Source organism: Urtica dioica, chromosome 5 (assembly GCF_054948205.1).
Source record: "Urtica dioica subsp. dioica isolate 48M chromosome 5, U.dioica_male_clone48M_v1_H2, whole genome shotgun sequence".
Lineage (NCBI taxonomy): Eukaryota > Viridiplantae > Streptophyta > Magnoliopsida > Rosales > Urticaceae > Urtica > Urtica dioica.
The window spans coordinates 445,227-460,666 of record NC_142760.1 but is presented as its reverse complement, the minus strand read 5'-3'; the positions used below and the strand labels follow the sequence as shown (position 1 = coordinate 460,666).

Genomic DNA, 15,440 nt, shown 5'->3' with positions numbered 1-15,440 from the left:
AATAAACCACTTCATCATAAACTTAATCATCACTAAATAATCAAAAAATTACCAAATAATTCGGATTAATTACAAAAAATTAGAATCATGAATACAAACCTTAAATCAACACTACATTTAAGTTCACAACTATCAATTTATACTTAATCTTCAAAAATTATCAAGAAATTTCAAGTTTTAAACTCAAAATCATCAAAAAATAAAATTTGGCCGGGAAGTGGACCGGGAAACGGGTTACCGGCGGGATCTGGGAAGATTTGGCCTTCGTCGCGTCGGGAAATGGGCGGGACGGCGGGATCCAGTCGGAAAGCTGGCAAAAATGGTCTGGGTCGCGACGGTTTTCCCGGAACCACCGGAAAGTTCCGGTTTTGGTGGTTCCGGTGCCGGGGAGCTCCAAATAGGGGGAACCGGACCGGTTCCCGTCCGGTTCCCCCGGTTTTTAAATCCTTGATTTGGACAAGTAAATGTTGTGATATTATCAACTAATGTTTTATTTTTATTTATAGAGCATCGTGTCAAGATTGCCAGACAAGGGAGAGAAGCTTGAAATACAATTATTGGAGTTGAGTGGTGAGCTTCAGAGGCTAAAGCAAAAAGGAAAGGATGTGATTGATTTGGACTCTTTTAATGATGATTTCCAAAGGGTGTTGAATGTTTAGAATCCTTTTGTAGCTCAAAAAATCAAAATCGTCATCAAGTGGGCAAAAAACTCTCTTTTTTGACCGAAAACCCCCTGCTTGTTGAGGATTTCATATGCTTATTTTGTGATTAAAACAAAACAAAAAAAATAATTATCAATACAAGCTGATTTCACTTGCGTTCACGTATTAAACATATTTTAATTATATAATCATTTTATAAGCGTATTACGTGAGTTTGAAACAAATGCACTGTCGATGAGCTTCTCCCTTTGTTATCTCTTTTAGCTTAACAAGGTCCAATAAAGAAGAGGGATTATCTTACAATGGTGAAAAAGGAAATGATAAGCAGAATAGTAAATTTGATTTTGTTTCATTTATTTGAATTTTTTTTATTGCAAATTTAGTCCAACTGCTTCATGGGACACCTATGATTTATCATAGGTTGACTGAGTGAGAGCAGAGTACCTCCACCCACATCAGTTTGAGGTCATTGAATCAAGCCACAATTGAGACGAAGTAAAAAGTTATTATCAGTCTTGGTTGAAACTTGAATGATATGAAGGATGTACACGCATACATAAACGAGTACTAAAAATAATTCTATGTATTGTTTCCTTGAGGTTTGCTTGAAACTCGGATAATTTGAGAGAAAATGAATATTTGAGAATAAAAAAAAAAATATAAGGGAAAATGAGTAGAAAATTAGAAATTTATGTTGTATTTTGAAGTTATTAAAATACTAGGGAAAATGAAAAGATATTGAGAAGAGATATAAAAGTGGGGGCTCTACATGTTCAAATGTAGATGAATTTTATTTTCCCTCCGAAAACGGAAAACGTCTAATAATACTTTCCTTCTTATTTGTCCAATTTTATTGTTTTATAGAAAGTCTCCCTAGAGATCACATCGATTTATTGTTTTAAAGAAAGTCTCCCTGGAGATCACATCGATATCGATTTGGTTGATTGCTGACTAATGGTACAAGTAATTAAAGCGCTACTTGGAAAATTACAACCTCTGTTCACAAGAGCATGTCATTGGGTCATGGCCTTTTGACTCAAAGAAAGAAAGAAATAAAACTCACTATACCTTTTCGAACTAAAATGCAACTGGCAATTAAAAAAAATTAAACGCTCGTTTTCATGCCATCCAGTAAGATAAAAATAATCTCAATGGTTAATCTATACAGAACCGGTCGAGTACATCAATATCATGCATAAAATTATAGGTACAAAGTTTAATTTAGCGAAAATAGCCTAAATTACACATGTCTAGGGACACAAACAAAAACATCTTGTAAAATGGTTACATCGTGTAAATCCCGCATCTTTTAATTTTAACTTTTTGATGATGAGCATTTCTTATTCCAAAATCGAACACTGCCTCTACCGGATCTCTCAAGCAAATATACCACATCACAACATGGTCTCTCATTGGTCCCTCGTGAAGATTTATAGAGAACTTACAGTTACAGCCACGATCATATAGTTGAGTTCCGGAACTGGTCTTCAAACTAACATCGCACATGACTTCGAAGCGTTCCACTTGCCAATCATCAGCCTCAGAGACACCTTCGAATGCAAGTACAACAGCCGCACAAAGACCAACACGCCGACGAAGTCTGAGAATTAACTGAGAGCCCCCCGATTGATGGTCAAAGTCGTTCGGAAATTCATCTCCAGGATAGCAAGCATAAACCGGGGCCCAAAACACCTGTACAGTGTGAAACACTTGCTTTGATAAAGTATTCGAGAATATATATACACACACACACACACACATATATATATATAACTACGCTACTCATGTTAAAATTACCCCATATTCCAGTGCCATGAATAGTAGACGTTGGTATTGCATCCAAACGTTCTCCACAGAGCCTGGATCCAGTTTTGTGCAAAAGTTGAAGGAAAAGCTATCAATAGTTTCCGGACTGAACCAATACGACTCCCTTAGGAGAAACTTGGACTGCCTGGAGTAGAATCGCTTCCTAAGAAAAGGACTTTCGATGTTTAAGGGCTTGTCAACAAAGAAGTGCGTCAATAACGTACATTGTGAAGCACATATCCCTCTCAACGACGAGCATCCACGCGTGTCGATTGTCTTAAGCGATGTGCAACAAGTAACATCGATAATCTCCAAGGATGGCGGAAGGTCTCGCAAAGATTCGATGTTACAGCAATCGTGTAACGAGAGAAATGTCAATCCCAACATGTGCCTAAAGCTTGAAGGAAGTATCTCGAATTTGTTGTATGACATGTCTAACATCTCTATATTTTTTGGTAGTTTTGGGAGACTGTTTAGCGCAGCACAACTTGTGAGATTCAGGTACTCCAAATATTCAAGAGACTCGAACGACGAGTGAAATTCTTCTACCCCTGAATATTCCAGGTTTAAGAACCTCAGATATTTGGGTAGCTTAGGAAGTCGCCGAAGAGAACGACACCATTGCAAATAAATGGCCTTTAGTTCAGGAGCTTCAGAGAGGTCGGGAAGGTCAACCAAACAAGAGCCGTTTAGGTGAAGATATTTCAAATTTCCAAGATGCTGTAAAAAAAATATTATTGAATTAACATGCAGGAGTATTTGGATTATTGTACTTATATAGGGCGTGGCGCATATATAAAAGCATACCAAATCTCCATTCCATAGCTTCCTAAGCTTGCTGTATGGCATCCGAAGACAGACGAGATTTTGAGGCTCAAAATCCAGGGGCAAAGTTTCCAGAGGGTAGTATGGCCAATCGAGATACCTAAGTGAATCTGGAAGATATTGAAGGCCTTGAGGAAACAATACATTTTTTTTGGAATTGTGAGACTTATTGTGAATTGCGAGCAACCGCAGATTTTCCATTGCTTCAAAGATTGTGGGCCTCAGTTGTAGATCTTGCCTCATATTTGACGTGTCTAAGAAGACTCCTTCAAGTGTCGCAGAACCCTGAAATATAGAATACATCAATTTAAATGAATAAAAATAAAGACTTAGTGTGCTTTTCAAGTTACCTTATTCTTTTTCAATACATAAAGACCTTCTTCAGTATTCCATAACCGGCTTCGCTTTCCAAGCTCCACCGATTCTCTATGAACGATATCCCATGCCATTTCACGTACCAAATCATGCATTAATAGACAACCATCTCTATCAACGAAGACGAGACAATTCTCAACGAGAACTCTAATGCCTAAATGAGACTCAAGCCCTAAAATATCGCGCACGAATTCCTCCCGTTCTCTCCTTTCAAAGAAACAAGCTATGTCAAGGAATAGAGACTTTTTCACGGGATTAAGCGCATCGTAGCTCATCCTTAACACTTTTAGGATTTTTTCATTTGGAGTCTTTTTCAGCTCACTGAGCGCGCTTTCCCATTCTTCTGAGCTCCTTGAACGAAGGTAAGAACCCAATACTTTGAGAGCCAACGGATTACCTCCGCAATAAGCTACAACTCTGTTTGTTAGCTCTGCATAATCTTTGCTTTTCAACTCCTTTCCTGATCTGAAGGCATTACGAAGAAATAGTTGAACCGCTTCCTTATCGTCCAATGCCTTGACTTCGTAAACAGAATCAGCCATTTCCATTAGCACTTTCTTATCTCTGCTAGTTAAAATAATTTTACTTCCCGCACCAAATTGGTTTTTCATCTTTTGGGGATCATGATCTTCGAACAAACACTCCAACTGTTCTAGCTCATCGACATTGTCGAGAACTATGAATGACTTTGTGCGACGCAGCCGAGCATCTGAAAATCTACTCTCCGTGTCGACATTCCCGTTTCTTAACAACGCGGCGAAAAGTTCCCTTTTCAAGTGACTCGGCCCGTGTTTTCTGACGTGGTCACTAACATTCACAAAGAAACAACTTTTGAATCTGGAAGAGAAATGTTCATGTGCGACTTTTGCTAGAGTTGACTTTCCGATCCCGCCCATTCCCCAAAGGCCTACGACATCCACATCTAAAGAGTCTACGGACCACAATGATTCAAGGTCCTCTAGACGTTTTTCGATCCCGACTAAAGAGTAGGTTTCGATATTTTCATGACTAGGTTTTATTGAGTAAATACTAGATAGTTGCGACACAATTGCTTGAGCAATCTCCTCCACTAATTGTAATTCAGACCTGGGATGGTATGCAAGAATACATGTTAATTAAAACTCACAAAAATTATTGAAATAAACACCAAAAATATCGAAAATGATCAATAAAAGAGGACAACTAGGTGATAAGAACCTCTGCGAAGTTGTCCTCCACAAAAGTCATGCTTGTTTCCTAGCCAGAAAAAAAAAATCATGCCAGATCTATTTGGCATTATAATATTTTCAATCAACTAGGTAAGGAAGATATCAACATTTTCAATCAATCTTAACTAAATATTGAAATTAAAAAAAAAAAAAAAAAAAAACGAGATGAGATTTTGTGCGAGATACAATCTACACGCCTTTTATAATCTAGATCGGCCCTATGAGTTAGATTTTATTGCAAATATGATCAATTCAATTATTTATGTAATCAAGTTAAGATTTTGCAAATAGTTTTTGTTTGGTGTGATTTGCAGAAAGTCACACTATTGTGTGTGGTCTTTTTGCGAAAGTTGTGATGAGTTTCAATTGAAGTGAGAAAAACTCGAAAACTAGAATACCGAAAATCAAACTCCGTCGAAATAAAAGTAAAAAAACCAGAGCATGTGTATCCAAGTTCGAATGGAATGAAAATGATTACCCGTGATTGGCTGAATCCCAGCCAGCGAGACTGCCAGCTTCGTGAAGAGCAGATATCCAGTGAGCCACTTTCTCTGATTCGAAGCGCTTTTCGTGTTCGAGGAAAGCCGATCCGTAACTCTGTCTCTGATTCCGAACATCGGAGGGGTCAACGCCGTAGAAGACCGGAAAGACCACTTGATTCCTCTCTCTCTTGCATTTGAGGATGTGGACAAGCTCGTCGAGACACCACCGCGACGAAGCGTAGTCTCGAGAGAAAACGACTATGGAGATCTTAGAGCCCTCGATTGCACTGTAAAGCGACGGAGAGATATCGCCGCCCCTCGGGAGATTCACGTCGTCCTTGTAGACCTCGACTTGCTGGTCTCTCAGGGCCGCATAGAGATAGCTCGTGAAATTCCGGCGAGTATCGTCGCCTCGGAAGCTTATGAAGACGTCGTAACCGGCCACATGACCCATATCTTTTATGAGTTTTTCTATTTTGTGAGTTCTGATGACAGTGATGAGCGCGATTTGAGAGGTCAATGAGATTTTAGAGAGTTTGCGATGAATTTTTCTTCTCCTCTTTGCGCGTATTGACTATTGACCGCCACCGACACATTTCTATCAATTAATTTTAATTTTTTCATTAAAAAAAGACCCAAAAAAAAAAACTAAAAATATTCCTTTTCTTTTTCTTTTTTTTTCCTAAGCTTCTAAGTTCTAACTACAAAATCCACGACTAAACTTTCTAAAACCCATGCAAATCCCAAATTCAAAAGAAAAACTAATGATGAGTACTTGTAAGTTACTTTGTATTTTTATAGTGAATTTGAGATTTTGGGTGTATAATTGAATATCGAAACATCATGGGACCATTTAGAAAAAATTGGAGGAAAAAACGGAGCAAAACGACGATTTTGGATAAAGTCAATGCCACGCCGTGCAAGTCACCACCGTGCCGTGCCAAATTGTTGATGTCGATTTTGGATCGATCAACAATCACTAATGAAGAATGAAATTATAAAATATTTTTATAGGGGTTTAGAAAGATGTCGTATAAGAAACGATTTAATAATAAAGAGCTATAATAATATACGAATATTTATTAATTTTATTGATATAGAGAAGGTTACAAACGGGCGAGATGACGAGCTCAACAAGCCGAGCTCAAGATCTTGGTTATAAGAATACGAAATAGAATATTAATTGGAAACTGAGACTGAGAGCTTGCATGTGCGAAAATTGTCCTCTCCTCTTCTATTTATAGGCGAGATAGAACCTTCTGGCCGAAGACACGTGTTCCTCGATCCATTTTCCTCGCCTAGGTCGTAGTCGTCCGAGATCCGATCTTCGCGGCGTGGTCTGCTCTTTGACTGATCCTTCGGATCAGAAAGACGTGGTCGAACTGGCGTCCCTCACCGAGTCGGGAAATGTTGCTGGGCTTGGGCCGATCTGCTGAGAGTGAATTGGGCCCGTAATTGATATCGTGGGCTGGTCTTCAAACTGATTATGGGCTTCAATCGGGCCTAAGCCCATTTGAAATGATATTTTAATATTTGAGTTTTTATACCCCCACAACATCCTCAACTCATTCCTGGTTCTTCATCTTCTTTGTTCTACAAAAAAAAAAAAAAAAAAAAAAAAAAAAATTGTTCGCTCCCTCTCTTCATCTTCATCCCGCTCTTTCTTTTCTCGCTCAACCCACGATTTCGGCCATCCCCAACCCATTTCCCGGTTCTTCATCTTCTTTTTCCTAAAAAAAAAAATAAATTGTTTGGTCCTCTCTTCATCTTCATCTTCATCCCTCTCTTTCTCTTTCTCGCTCAATCCACGATTTCGGTCATCCCAAACCCATTTCCCAGTTCTTCATCTTCTTTTTCCTAAAAAAAAATGTTTGGCCTCTCTCTTCATCTTCACCTATCTCTTTCTCTTTCTCGCCCAACCCACGATTTCGGCCCCTCATCACATCTCATACCCACGCGCAACTACCCAGTCGGCCCCTCTTTATCGTCTTCGACACCCATATAACCATTCTCTCTTTCTCTCCGTCTCGCTCAACTCTCTTGGAAAAACCCAAAATTTAAGCCTATCACTAACTTAACCATTTATAAACCATTGTCAAGCTAGCAGATACTAATTAAACACTAACCGTGGTTAAGACTTAAGACACAACTAATACCAGCACATATGACCCATCGGATTTTGACGGATTGCATCAGATTTTGGCGGAATTCATCGAATTTTAGCGGAGATTTTGGGTTGAAGGTCATCGGAAAAATCCGATGAATCTCATCGGATTTCACCGGAATCCGATGACCTACGATGAGATTCATCATATTATTCCAAGTTTTTTTAGAAACTCTAACTATGGAACCTTCCTAAAAATGATGCGAAACCCCCAAAATCGAAGCTCGACCACCGAAAGTTCTAATCCTAGCGCAATCAATTCGAAGATGACAGGACTTGTGATGAAGACGGAAATAGATAAAGAGAGTTTGAAATGAGAGAGGAAGAGGGGTTATTTGAATTTCAGGAGTATTTTTGTCCGAAAGTGTCCAAAAGTGTCCAAAAGTCCAATTTAATATATTATTAAATTAATGAGTCTAGTCTTGATATTTTGATAATTTTTAGGTTTACAAAATGAAATTTCTCTATCTTTATGAGTTTTTCTATTTTGTGAATTCTGATGACAGAGCGTGTATTGAAGTCAATGAGATTTTGGAGAGTTTGTGATGAGTTTTTATTCTCCTATTTGCGTGTATTGTGCGTGTTATAAAGTTTATAACACACATTTCTTTCAATTAATTATAATTTTTTCATTAAAATGACAAAAACAAAGTAAAATATCCCTTTGTTTTTTTTTTCTAAGCTTCTAACTACAAAATCCACGACTAAACTTTCTAAAACCCATTATATTTTCTTTTGTTTAATAATATTTTTATTAATTTATTTTTACCGTTATTAGGATTACCAAAGTGGTGACGCGCCTCCGATATTTCTGCTAACGTCTCAAGTCGGTGGTTTGGGTCTTACACTTATGAGAGCAGATCGTGTGATCGTTGTTGACCCTGCATGGAATCCAAGGTTTGCGTTTAAGTTTTTTTACCATGCTTTATTACGTCGGGCTTTACTTAAGAAGTAGCTCGACCAGTGCTATATATAGAAGACAAAAAAAAACTCATCTCAGGTTGTAATTACTTTTCTATTTCTCGTTGACAATGCTGAGTTTGTGACCGAAATATTTGCAGGATCTTCGAGAGCTTTTCAGTCTACCAGCACAGGGTTTCGACGTCTCTCCGACTCAGCAACAACTGCATGAAGAGCATGATTCCCTGCATATAATGTATGTCATTCTTTTCATACACACAATGAATATCTGTTTATAATAAAGCCGGTAAGGATTTTTCACTCTAGGATTTACTATTTTCCTGATTATTTTTTATTTTATTTTTTTAAACCAGGGATGAGCAACTGGGTATTCACATAAAGTTTCTGGAGAGTCTTGGCAGAGCGGGCGTTAGTCATCACAGTTTACTCTTTTCCAAGGCGGCTCCGGTGCAGAGCACAGACGGGGAAGACGAAGAAGTGAAAAGGTAAATATCAGCTTGTCTAATTATTTACATTTTTATATTATAACAAATGTACTTACTTACCTTACTCGAGGAAGATGATTAGCTAGTTATTGTCGGAGCTTATATACTTGCCTTTTCAGAACAGGCTAACAGATCTTGTTAATTTTTATAAAAAGAACTAGCTAAATTATATTTTGACCCTAAAAACATTGGATAAAAGTTAAAATAACTTTATATTATAAGAGCACGAATTGATTCTAATGATACTTTTAAAAATTCTGAACAAGCTATCATAGTCAGTATATATGTTTTAGGTTCTATAGTTAGAATTTTTTTAGATTGTTTTTTTTTTTTTTTTAAAGAACTAAAAAGTGCTACAAAATCATTAGGTTATGGACCAAAATGCTAAAAAAAAGGTTAGGGACTATATTAACACAATCAATAAAGTTCAAGGCCAAAAATCCTAAAATAAAATATACTCTTACGATATTCAAAGAAGATGATTAGCTAGTTATTGTCGGAGCTCCTTTACTTACCTTTTTGAGAACAGAAAAACTGGGGCTACATATGTGGGATCTTCAGCGTCAAGCTACTCAGTTGAACGAAGTGTTGACGGGTACACAATTCTGTTTTCTTGGTTTGACTTGTACGTCAAGAAATGTAATATCATATTAATGAGTCATTGGTTTGCATTAATGACAGTTCTGAGTACGCATTCAATCCGAAGGATGTCAAACCAAAGAAGAAGAACTCATCGCCGGATAGACTTACCGAGTCAGAGATCAAAGAGAGAATCGCTCGCATCTCTAAAACTCTTGGAGATAAGGTATGAATGAAGATCTCATATTTGGACAAATAAATGTTGTGATATTATTAACTAATGTTTTATTTTTATTTATAGAGCATCGTGTCAAGATTACCAGACAAGGGAGAGAAGCTTGAAATACAATTAGTGGAATTGAGTGGTGAGCTTCAGAGGCTAAAGCAAAAAGGAAAGGATGTGATTGATTTGGACTCTTTTAATGATGATTTCCAAAGGGTGTTGAATGTTTAGAATTCTTTTGTAGCTCAAAAAATCAAAATCGTCATCAAGTGGGCAAAAACCTCTCTTTTTTTGGCCGAAAATCCTCTGCTTGTTGAGGATTTCATATGCTTATTTTGTGATTAAAACTAAAAAAAAAAAAAAAAATCATCAATACAAGCTGATTTCACTTACGTACACGTATTAAACATATTTTAATTGTATATTCATTTTATAAGCGTATTACGTGAGTTTGAAACAAATGCACTGTCGATGAGCTTCTGCCTTTGTTATCTCTTTTAGCTTAACAAGGTCCAATAAAGAAAAGGGATTATCTTACAATGGTGAAAAAGGAAATGATAAGCAGAATAGTAGATTTGAGAAGAGATATAAAAGTGTGGGCTCTACATGTTTAAATGTAGATGAATTTTATTTTCCCTCCATTTTTTTTTAAGGAAAACGAACGCGTGTATAATAATTTCCTTATTTATCCAATTTTATTGTTTTAACGAAAGTCTCCCTAGAGATCACATCGATTTATTGTTTTATAGAAAGTCTCCCTAGAGATCACATCGATTTGGTTGATTGCTGACAAATGGAACAAGTACTTGGCGGTACTTGGAAAATTACAACCTCTATTCACAAGAACATGCACGGCCTTTTGAGTTTTGACTCAAAGAAAGAAAGAAATAAAACTCATTATACCTTTTCGAACTAAATGAACAGTTTTGGGTTGCTTTCGTCAAAAGCTTCAACAAATTAAATAATCTTGTAAAATGCAACTGCAAATAAAAAAATTAAATGCTCGTTTTCATGCCATCCAGTAAGATAAAAATAATCTCGGTGGTTAATCTATACGGAACCGGTCGAGTACATCAATATCATGCATAAAATTATAGGTACAAAGTTTAATTTAGCGAAAATAGCCTAAATTACACATGTCGAGGGACACAAACAAAAACTTCTAACATTATATATACATATAAGTGTGTCTGTTTATGCGGAATCAAATTATTACAGAGCCGTATAAATTGGTATCACCTTCATAGGGTATCGTGTAAATCCCGCATCTTTTAATTTTAACTTTTTGATCATGAGCATTTCTTATTCCAAAATCGAACACTGCCTCTACCGGATCTCTCAAGCCAATATACCACATCACAACATGGTCTCTCATTGGTCCCTCGTGAAGATTTATAGAGAACTTACAGTTACAGTCATGATCATATAGTTGGGTTCCGGAACTGGTCTTCGAACTAACATCGCACGTGACTTCGAAGCGTTCCACGCACCAATCATCAGCCTCAGAGACACCTTCGAATGCAAGTACAACAGCTGCACAAAGACAAACACGCCGACGAAGTCTGACAATTAACTGAGAGCCCCCCGATTGATGGTCAAAGTCGTTCGGAAATTCATCTCCTGGATAACAAGCATAAGCCGGGGCATCCTGATACATCTGTACAGTGTGAAACACTTGCTTTGATAAAGTATTTGAGAATATATATATATATATATACACACACACACACATATAACTATGCTACTCACCCCATCTTCCACTGCCATGAATAGTAGACGTTGGTATTGCATCCAAACGTTCTCCACAGAGCCTAGATCCAGTTTTGCGCAAAAGTTGAAGGAAAAGCTACAAATAGTTCCCGGCCTGAACCAATACAACTCCCTTCGCAGAAGCTCGTACTGCATGGAGTACCATCGCTTCCTAAGAAAAGGACTTTCGATGTTTAAGGGCTTGTCAACAAAGAAGTGCGTCAACAACGTACATTGTGAGGCACATATCCCTAACAACGACGAGCATCCACGCGTGTCGATTGTCTTAAGCGATGTGCAACAAGTAACATCGATAATCTCCAAGGATGGCGGAAGGTCTTGCAAAGATTCGATGCTACAGCAATCGTGTAACGAGAGAAATGTCAATCTCAACATGTGCCTAAAGCTTGAAGGAAGTATCTCGAATTTGTTGTATGACATGTCTAACATCTCTATATTTTTTGGTAGTTTTGGGAGACTCTTTAGCGCAGCACAACATGTGAGATTCAGGTACTCCAAATATTTGAGAGACTCGAACGACGAGTGAAATTCTTCTACCCCTGAATATTCCAGGTTTAAGAACCTCAGATATTTGGGTAGCTTAGGAAGTCGCTGAAGAGAACGACACCATTGCAAATATATGGCCTGTAGTTTAGGAGCTTCAGAGAGATCGGGAAGGTCAACCAAACAAGAGCCGTTTAGGTGAAGATATTTCAAATTTCCAAGATGCTGTAAATAAAATATTATTGAATTAACATGCAGGAGTATTTGGATTATTGTACTTATATAGGGCGCAAATTTAAAAGCATACCAAATCTCCATTCCATAGCCTCCTAAGCTTGCTATATGGCATCCGAAGACAGACGAGATTTTGAGGCTCAAAATCCAGGGGCAGAGTTTCCAAAGGGCAGTATGACCAATCGAGATACCTAAGTGAATCTGGAAGATATTGAAGGCCTTGAGGAAACAATATATTTTTTTTGGAATTGTGAGACTTATTGTGAATTGCGAGCAACCGTAGATTTTCCATTGCTTCAAAGATTGTGGGCCGCAGTTGTAGATCTTGCCTCATATTTGACGTGTCTAAGAAGATTCCTTCAATTTTCGCAGAACCCTGAAATATAGAATACATAAATTTAAATGAATAAAAATAAAGACTTAGTGTGCTTTTCAAGTTACCTTATTCTTTTTCAGTACAGAAAGAACTTCTTCAGTATTCCATAACCGGCTTCGCTTTCCAAGCTCCACCGATTCTCTACGAACGATATCCCATGCCATTTCCCGTAGCAAATCATGCATTAATAGACAACCATCTCCATCAATGATGACGAGACACTTCTCTTCGAGAACTCTAATGCCTAAAGAAGACTCAAGCCCTAAAATATCTCGAACAAATTCCTTCCGTTCTCTCCTTTCAAAGAAACAAGCGATGTCAAGGAATAGAGACTTTTTCACGGGATTAAGCGCATCGTAGCTCATCCATAACACTTTTAAGATTTTTTCATTTGGAGTCTTTTTCAGCTCACTGAGCGCGCTTTCCCATTCTTCTGAGCTCCTTGAACGAAGGTAAGAACCCAATACTTTGAGAGCCAACGGATTTCCTCCGCAATAAGCTACAACTCTGTTTGTTAGCTCTGCATAATCTTTGCTTTTCAACTCCTCTCTTAATCTGAAGGCATTACGAAGAAATAGTTCAACCGCTTCCTTATCGTCCAATGCCTTGACTTCGTAAACAGAATCAGCCATTTCCATTAGCACTTTCTTATCTCTGCTAGTTAAAATAATTTTACTTCCCGCACCAAATTGGTTTTTCATCTTTTGGGGATCATGATCTTCGAACAAACAATCCAACTGTTCTAGCTCATCGACATTGTCGAGAACTATGAATGACTTTGTGCGACGCAGCCGAGCATCTGAAAATGAACTCTCCGTGTCGACATTCGCGTTTCTTAACAACGCGGCGAAAAGTTCCCTTTTCAAGTGACTCGCCCCGTGTTTTCTGACGTGGTCACTGACGTCCACAAAGAAACAACTTTTGAATCTGGAAGAGAAACGTTCATGTGCGGCTTTTGCTAGAGTTGACTTTCCGATCCCGCCCATTCCCCAAAGGCCTACAACATCCACATCTAGAGAGTCTACGGACCACAATGATTCAAGGTCCTCTAGACGTTTTTTGATCCCGACTAAAGAGTAGGTTTCGATATTTTCATGACTAGATTTTATTGAGTAAATACTAGATAGTTGCGACACAATTGCTTCAGCAATCTCCTTCACTAATTGTGATTCAGACCTGGGATGGAATGCATGTTAATTGAAACTCACAAAAATTATTGAAATAAACACCAAAAATATCGAAAATGATCAATAAAAGAGGACAACTAGGTAATAAGAACCTCTGCGGAGTTGTCCTCCACAAAAGTCATGCTTGTTTCCTAGCCAGAAAAAAAAAAAAAATCACGCCAGATTTATTTGGCATTATAATAAATTTTGCTTAGAAATATTGTTTAAGGAAGATATTTAGCACATTGTTCCTAAATCAACATTTTCAATCAATCTTAACTAAACATTGAAATTAAAAAAAAAAAAAAAAAAAAAAACGAGATGAGATTTTGTGCGAGATACAATCTACACGCTTTTTATAATCTTGATCGGCCTTATGTGTTAGATTTTATTGCAAATATGATCAATTCAATTATTTATGTAATCAAGAAGAGGCCATAAGCTACACCGACATTTAACGTTAAAGAGTCTCTCTAGTGATTTTGAGTCTTGAGTGTTAAGATTTTGCAAATAGTTTTTGTTTGGTGTGATTTGCAGAAAGTCACACTATTGTGTGTAGTCTTTTGGCGAGAGTTGAGAAAGAGTTTCAATTGAAGTGAGAAAATCTCGAAAACTATAGAATACCGAAAATCAAACTCCGTCGAAATAAAATCAGAAAATAAAAGTGAAAAAACCAGAGCATGTGTATCCAAGTTCGAATGGAATGAAAATGATTACCCGTGATTGGCTGAATCCCAGCCAGAGAGACTGCCAGCTTCGTGAAGAGCAGATATCCACTGAGCGACTTTCTCTGATTCGAAGCGCTTTTCGTGTTCAAGGAAAGCTGATCCGTAACTCTGTCTCTGATTACGAACATCGGAGGGGTCAACGCCGTAGAAGACCGGAAAGACCACTTGATTCCTCTCTCTCTTGCATTTGAGGATGTGGACAAGCTCGTCGAGACACCACCGCGACGAAGCGTAGTCTCGAGAGAAAACGACTATGGAGATCTTAGAGCCCTCGATTGCACTGTAAAGCGACGGAGAGATATCGCCGCCCCTCGGGAGATTCACGTCGTCCTTGTAGACCTCGACTTGCTGGTCTCTCAGGGCCGCATAGAGAAAGCTCGTGAAATTCCGGCGAGTATCGTCGCCTCGGAAGCTTATGAAGACGTCGTAACCGGCCATATGGCCCATATCTTTATGAGTTTTTCTATTTTGTGAATTCTGATGACAGTGATGAGCGCGACTTGAGAGGTCAATGAGATTTTAGAGAGTTTGCGATGAATTTTTCTTCTCCTCTTTGCGCGTATTGAGTATTGACCGCCACCGGTTATCATTTAAAAAGTTATTAAGTTTATAACACACATTTCTTTCAATTAATTTTAATTTTTTCATTAAAAAAAGACCCAAAAAAAAAACTAAAATATTCCCTTTTTTTTTCCCTAAGCTTCTAACTACAAAATCCACGACTAAACTCTCTAAAACCCATTCAAATCCCAAATTCAAAAGAAAAACCAGTGATGAGTACATTTTATACGTACTAATCTATCATTTTCGAGCATGAATATAACAAGTTTTTTAGTGTACTTGTAAGTTAATTTGTGTTTTTATAGTGAATTTGAGATTTTGGGTGTATAATTGAGTATCGAAACGTCATGGGCAAAACGGAGCAAAACGACGATTTTTGGATAAAGTCAATG

At 37.8% G+C, this 15,440-nt stretch overlaps 3 protein-coding genes across 5 annotated transcripts; 1 reads left to right on the top strand and 2 right to left on the bottom strand.

Moving 5' to 3' along the window:
* Window positions 1–1,825: 1,825 nt before the first annotated feature.
* Window positions 1,826–5,905, bottom strand: LOC149394626 (TMV resistance protein N-like). The gene is made up of 5 exons (XM_089614914.1): window positions 5,355–5,905; window positions 3,644–4,754; window positions 3,276–3,578; window positions 2,460–3,188; window positions 1,826–2,354 (listed from the first exon to the last, which is right to left on the bottom strand). The coding sequence occupies exons 1-5, from the start codon at window positions 5,810–5,812 to the stop codon at window positions 1,947–1,949; spliced, it is 3,009 nt and encodes a 1,002-aa protein (XP_089471040.1). The 5' UTR covers window positions 5,813–5,905; the 3' UTR covers window positions 1,826–1,946.
* Window positions 5,906–8,306: 2,401 nt separating this feature from the next.
* On the top strand, window positions 8,307–10,147 carry LOC149394625 (protein CHROMATIN REMODELING 24-like). The gene is made up of 6 exons (XM_089614915.1): window positions 8,307–8,419; window positions 8,584–8,678; window positions 8,797–8,928; window positions 9,458–9,523; window positions 9,610–9,733; window positions 9,809–10,147. The coding sequence occupies exons 1-6, from the start codon at window positions 8,408–8,410 to the stop codon at window positions 9,959–9,961; spliced, it is 582 nt and encodes a 193-aa protein (XP_089471041.1). The 5' UTR covers window positions 8,307–8,407; the 3' UTR covers window positions 9,962–10,147.
* A 652-nt stretch (window positions 10,148–10,799) lies between these two features.
* On the bottom strand, window positions 10,800–15,062 carry LOC149394624 (TMV resistance protein N-like). Of its 3 annotated transcripts, none has more exons than XM_089614911.1 (5): window positions 14,477–15,062; window positions 12,659–13,769; window positions 12,291–12,593; window positions 11,480–12,208; window positions 10,800–11,387 (listed from the first exon to the last, which is right to left on the bottom strand). In XM_089614911.1, the coding sequence occupies exons 1-5, from the start codon at window positions 14,932–14,934 to the stop codon at window positions 10,935–10,937; spliced, it is 3,054 nt and encodes a 1,017-aa protein (XP_089471037.1). In that variant the 5' UTR covers window positions 14,935–15,062; the 3' UTR covers window positions 10,800–10,934. The 3 variants fall into 3 exon arrangements, with proteins under 3 accessions (XP_089471037.1, XP_089471038.1, XP_089471039.1); XM_089614912.1 differs by having other exon boundaries at window positions 10,800–11,378; XM_089614913.1 differs by lacking the exon at window positions 10,800–11,387 and having other exon boundaries at window positions 11,512–11,651; window positions 11,713–12,208.
* Window positions 15,063–15,440: the final 378 nt, after the last annotated feature.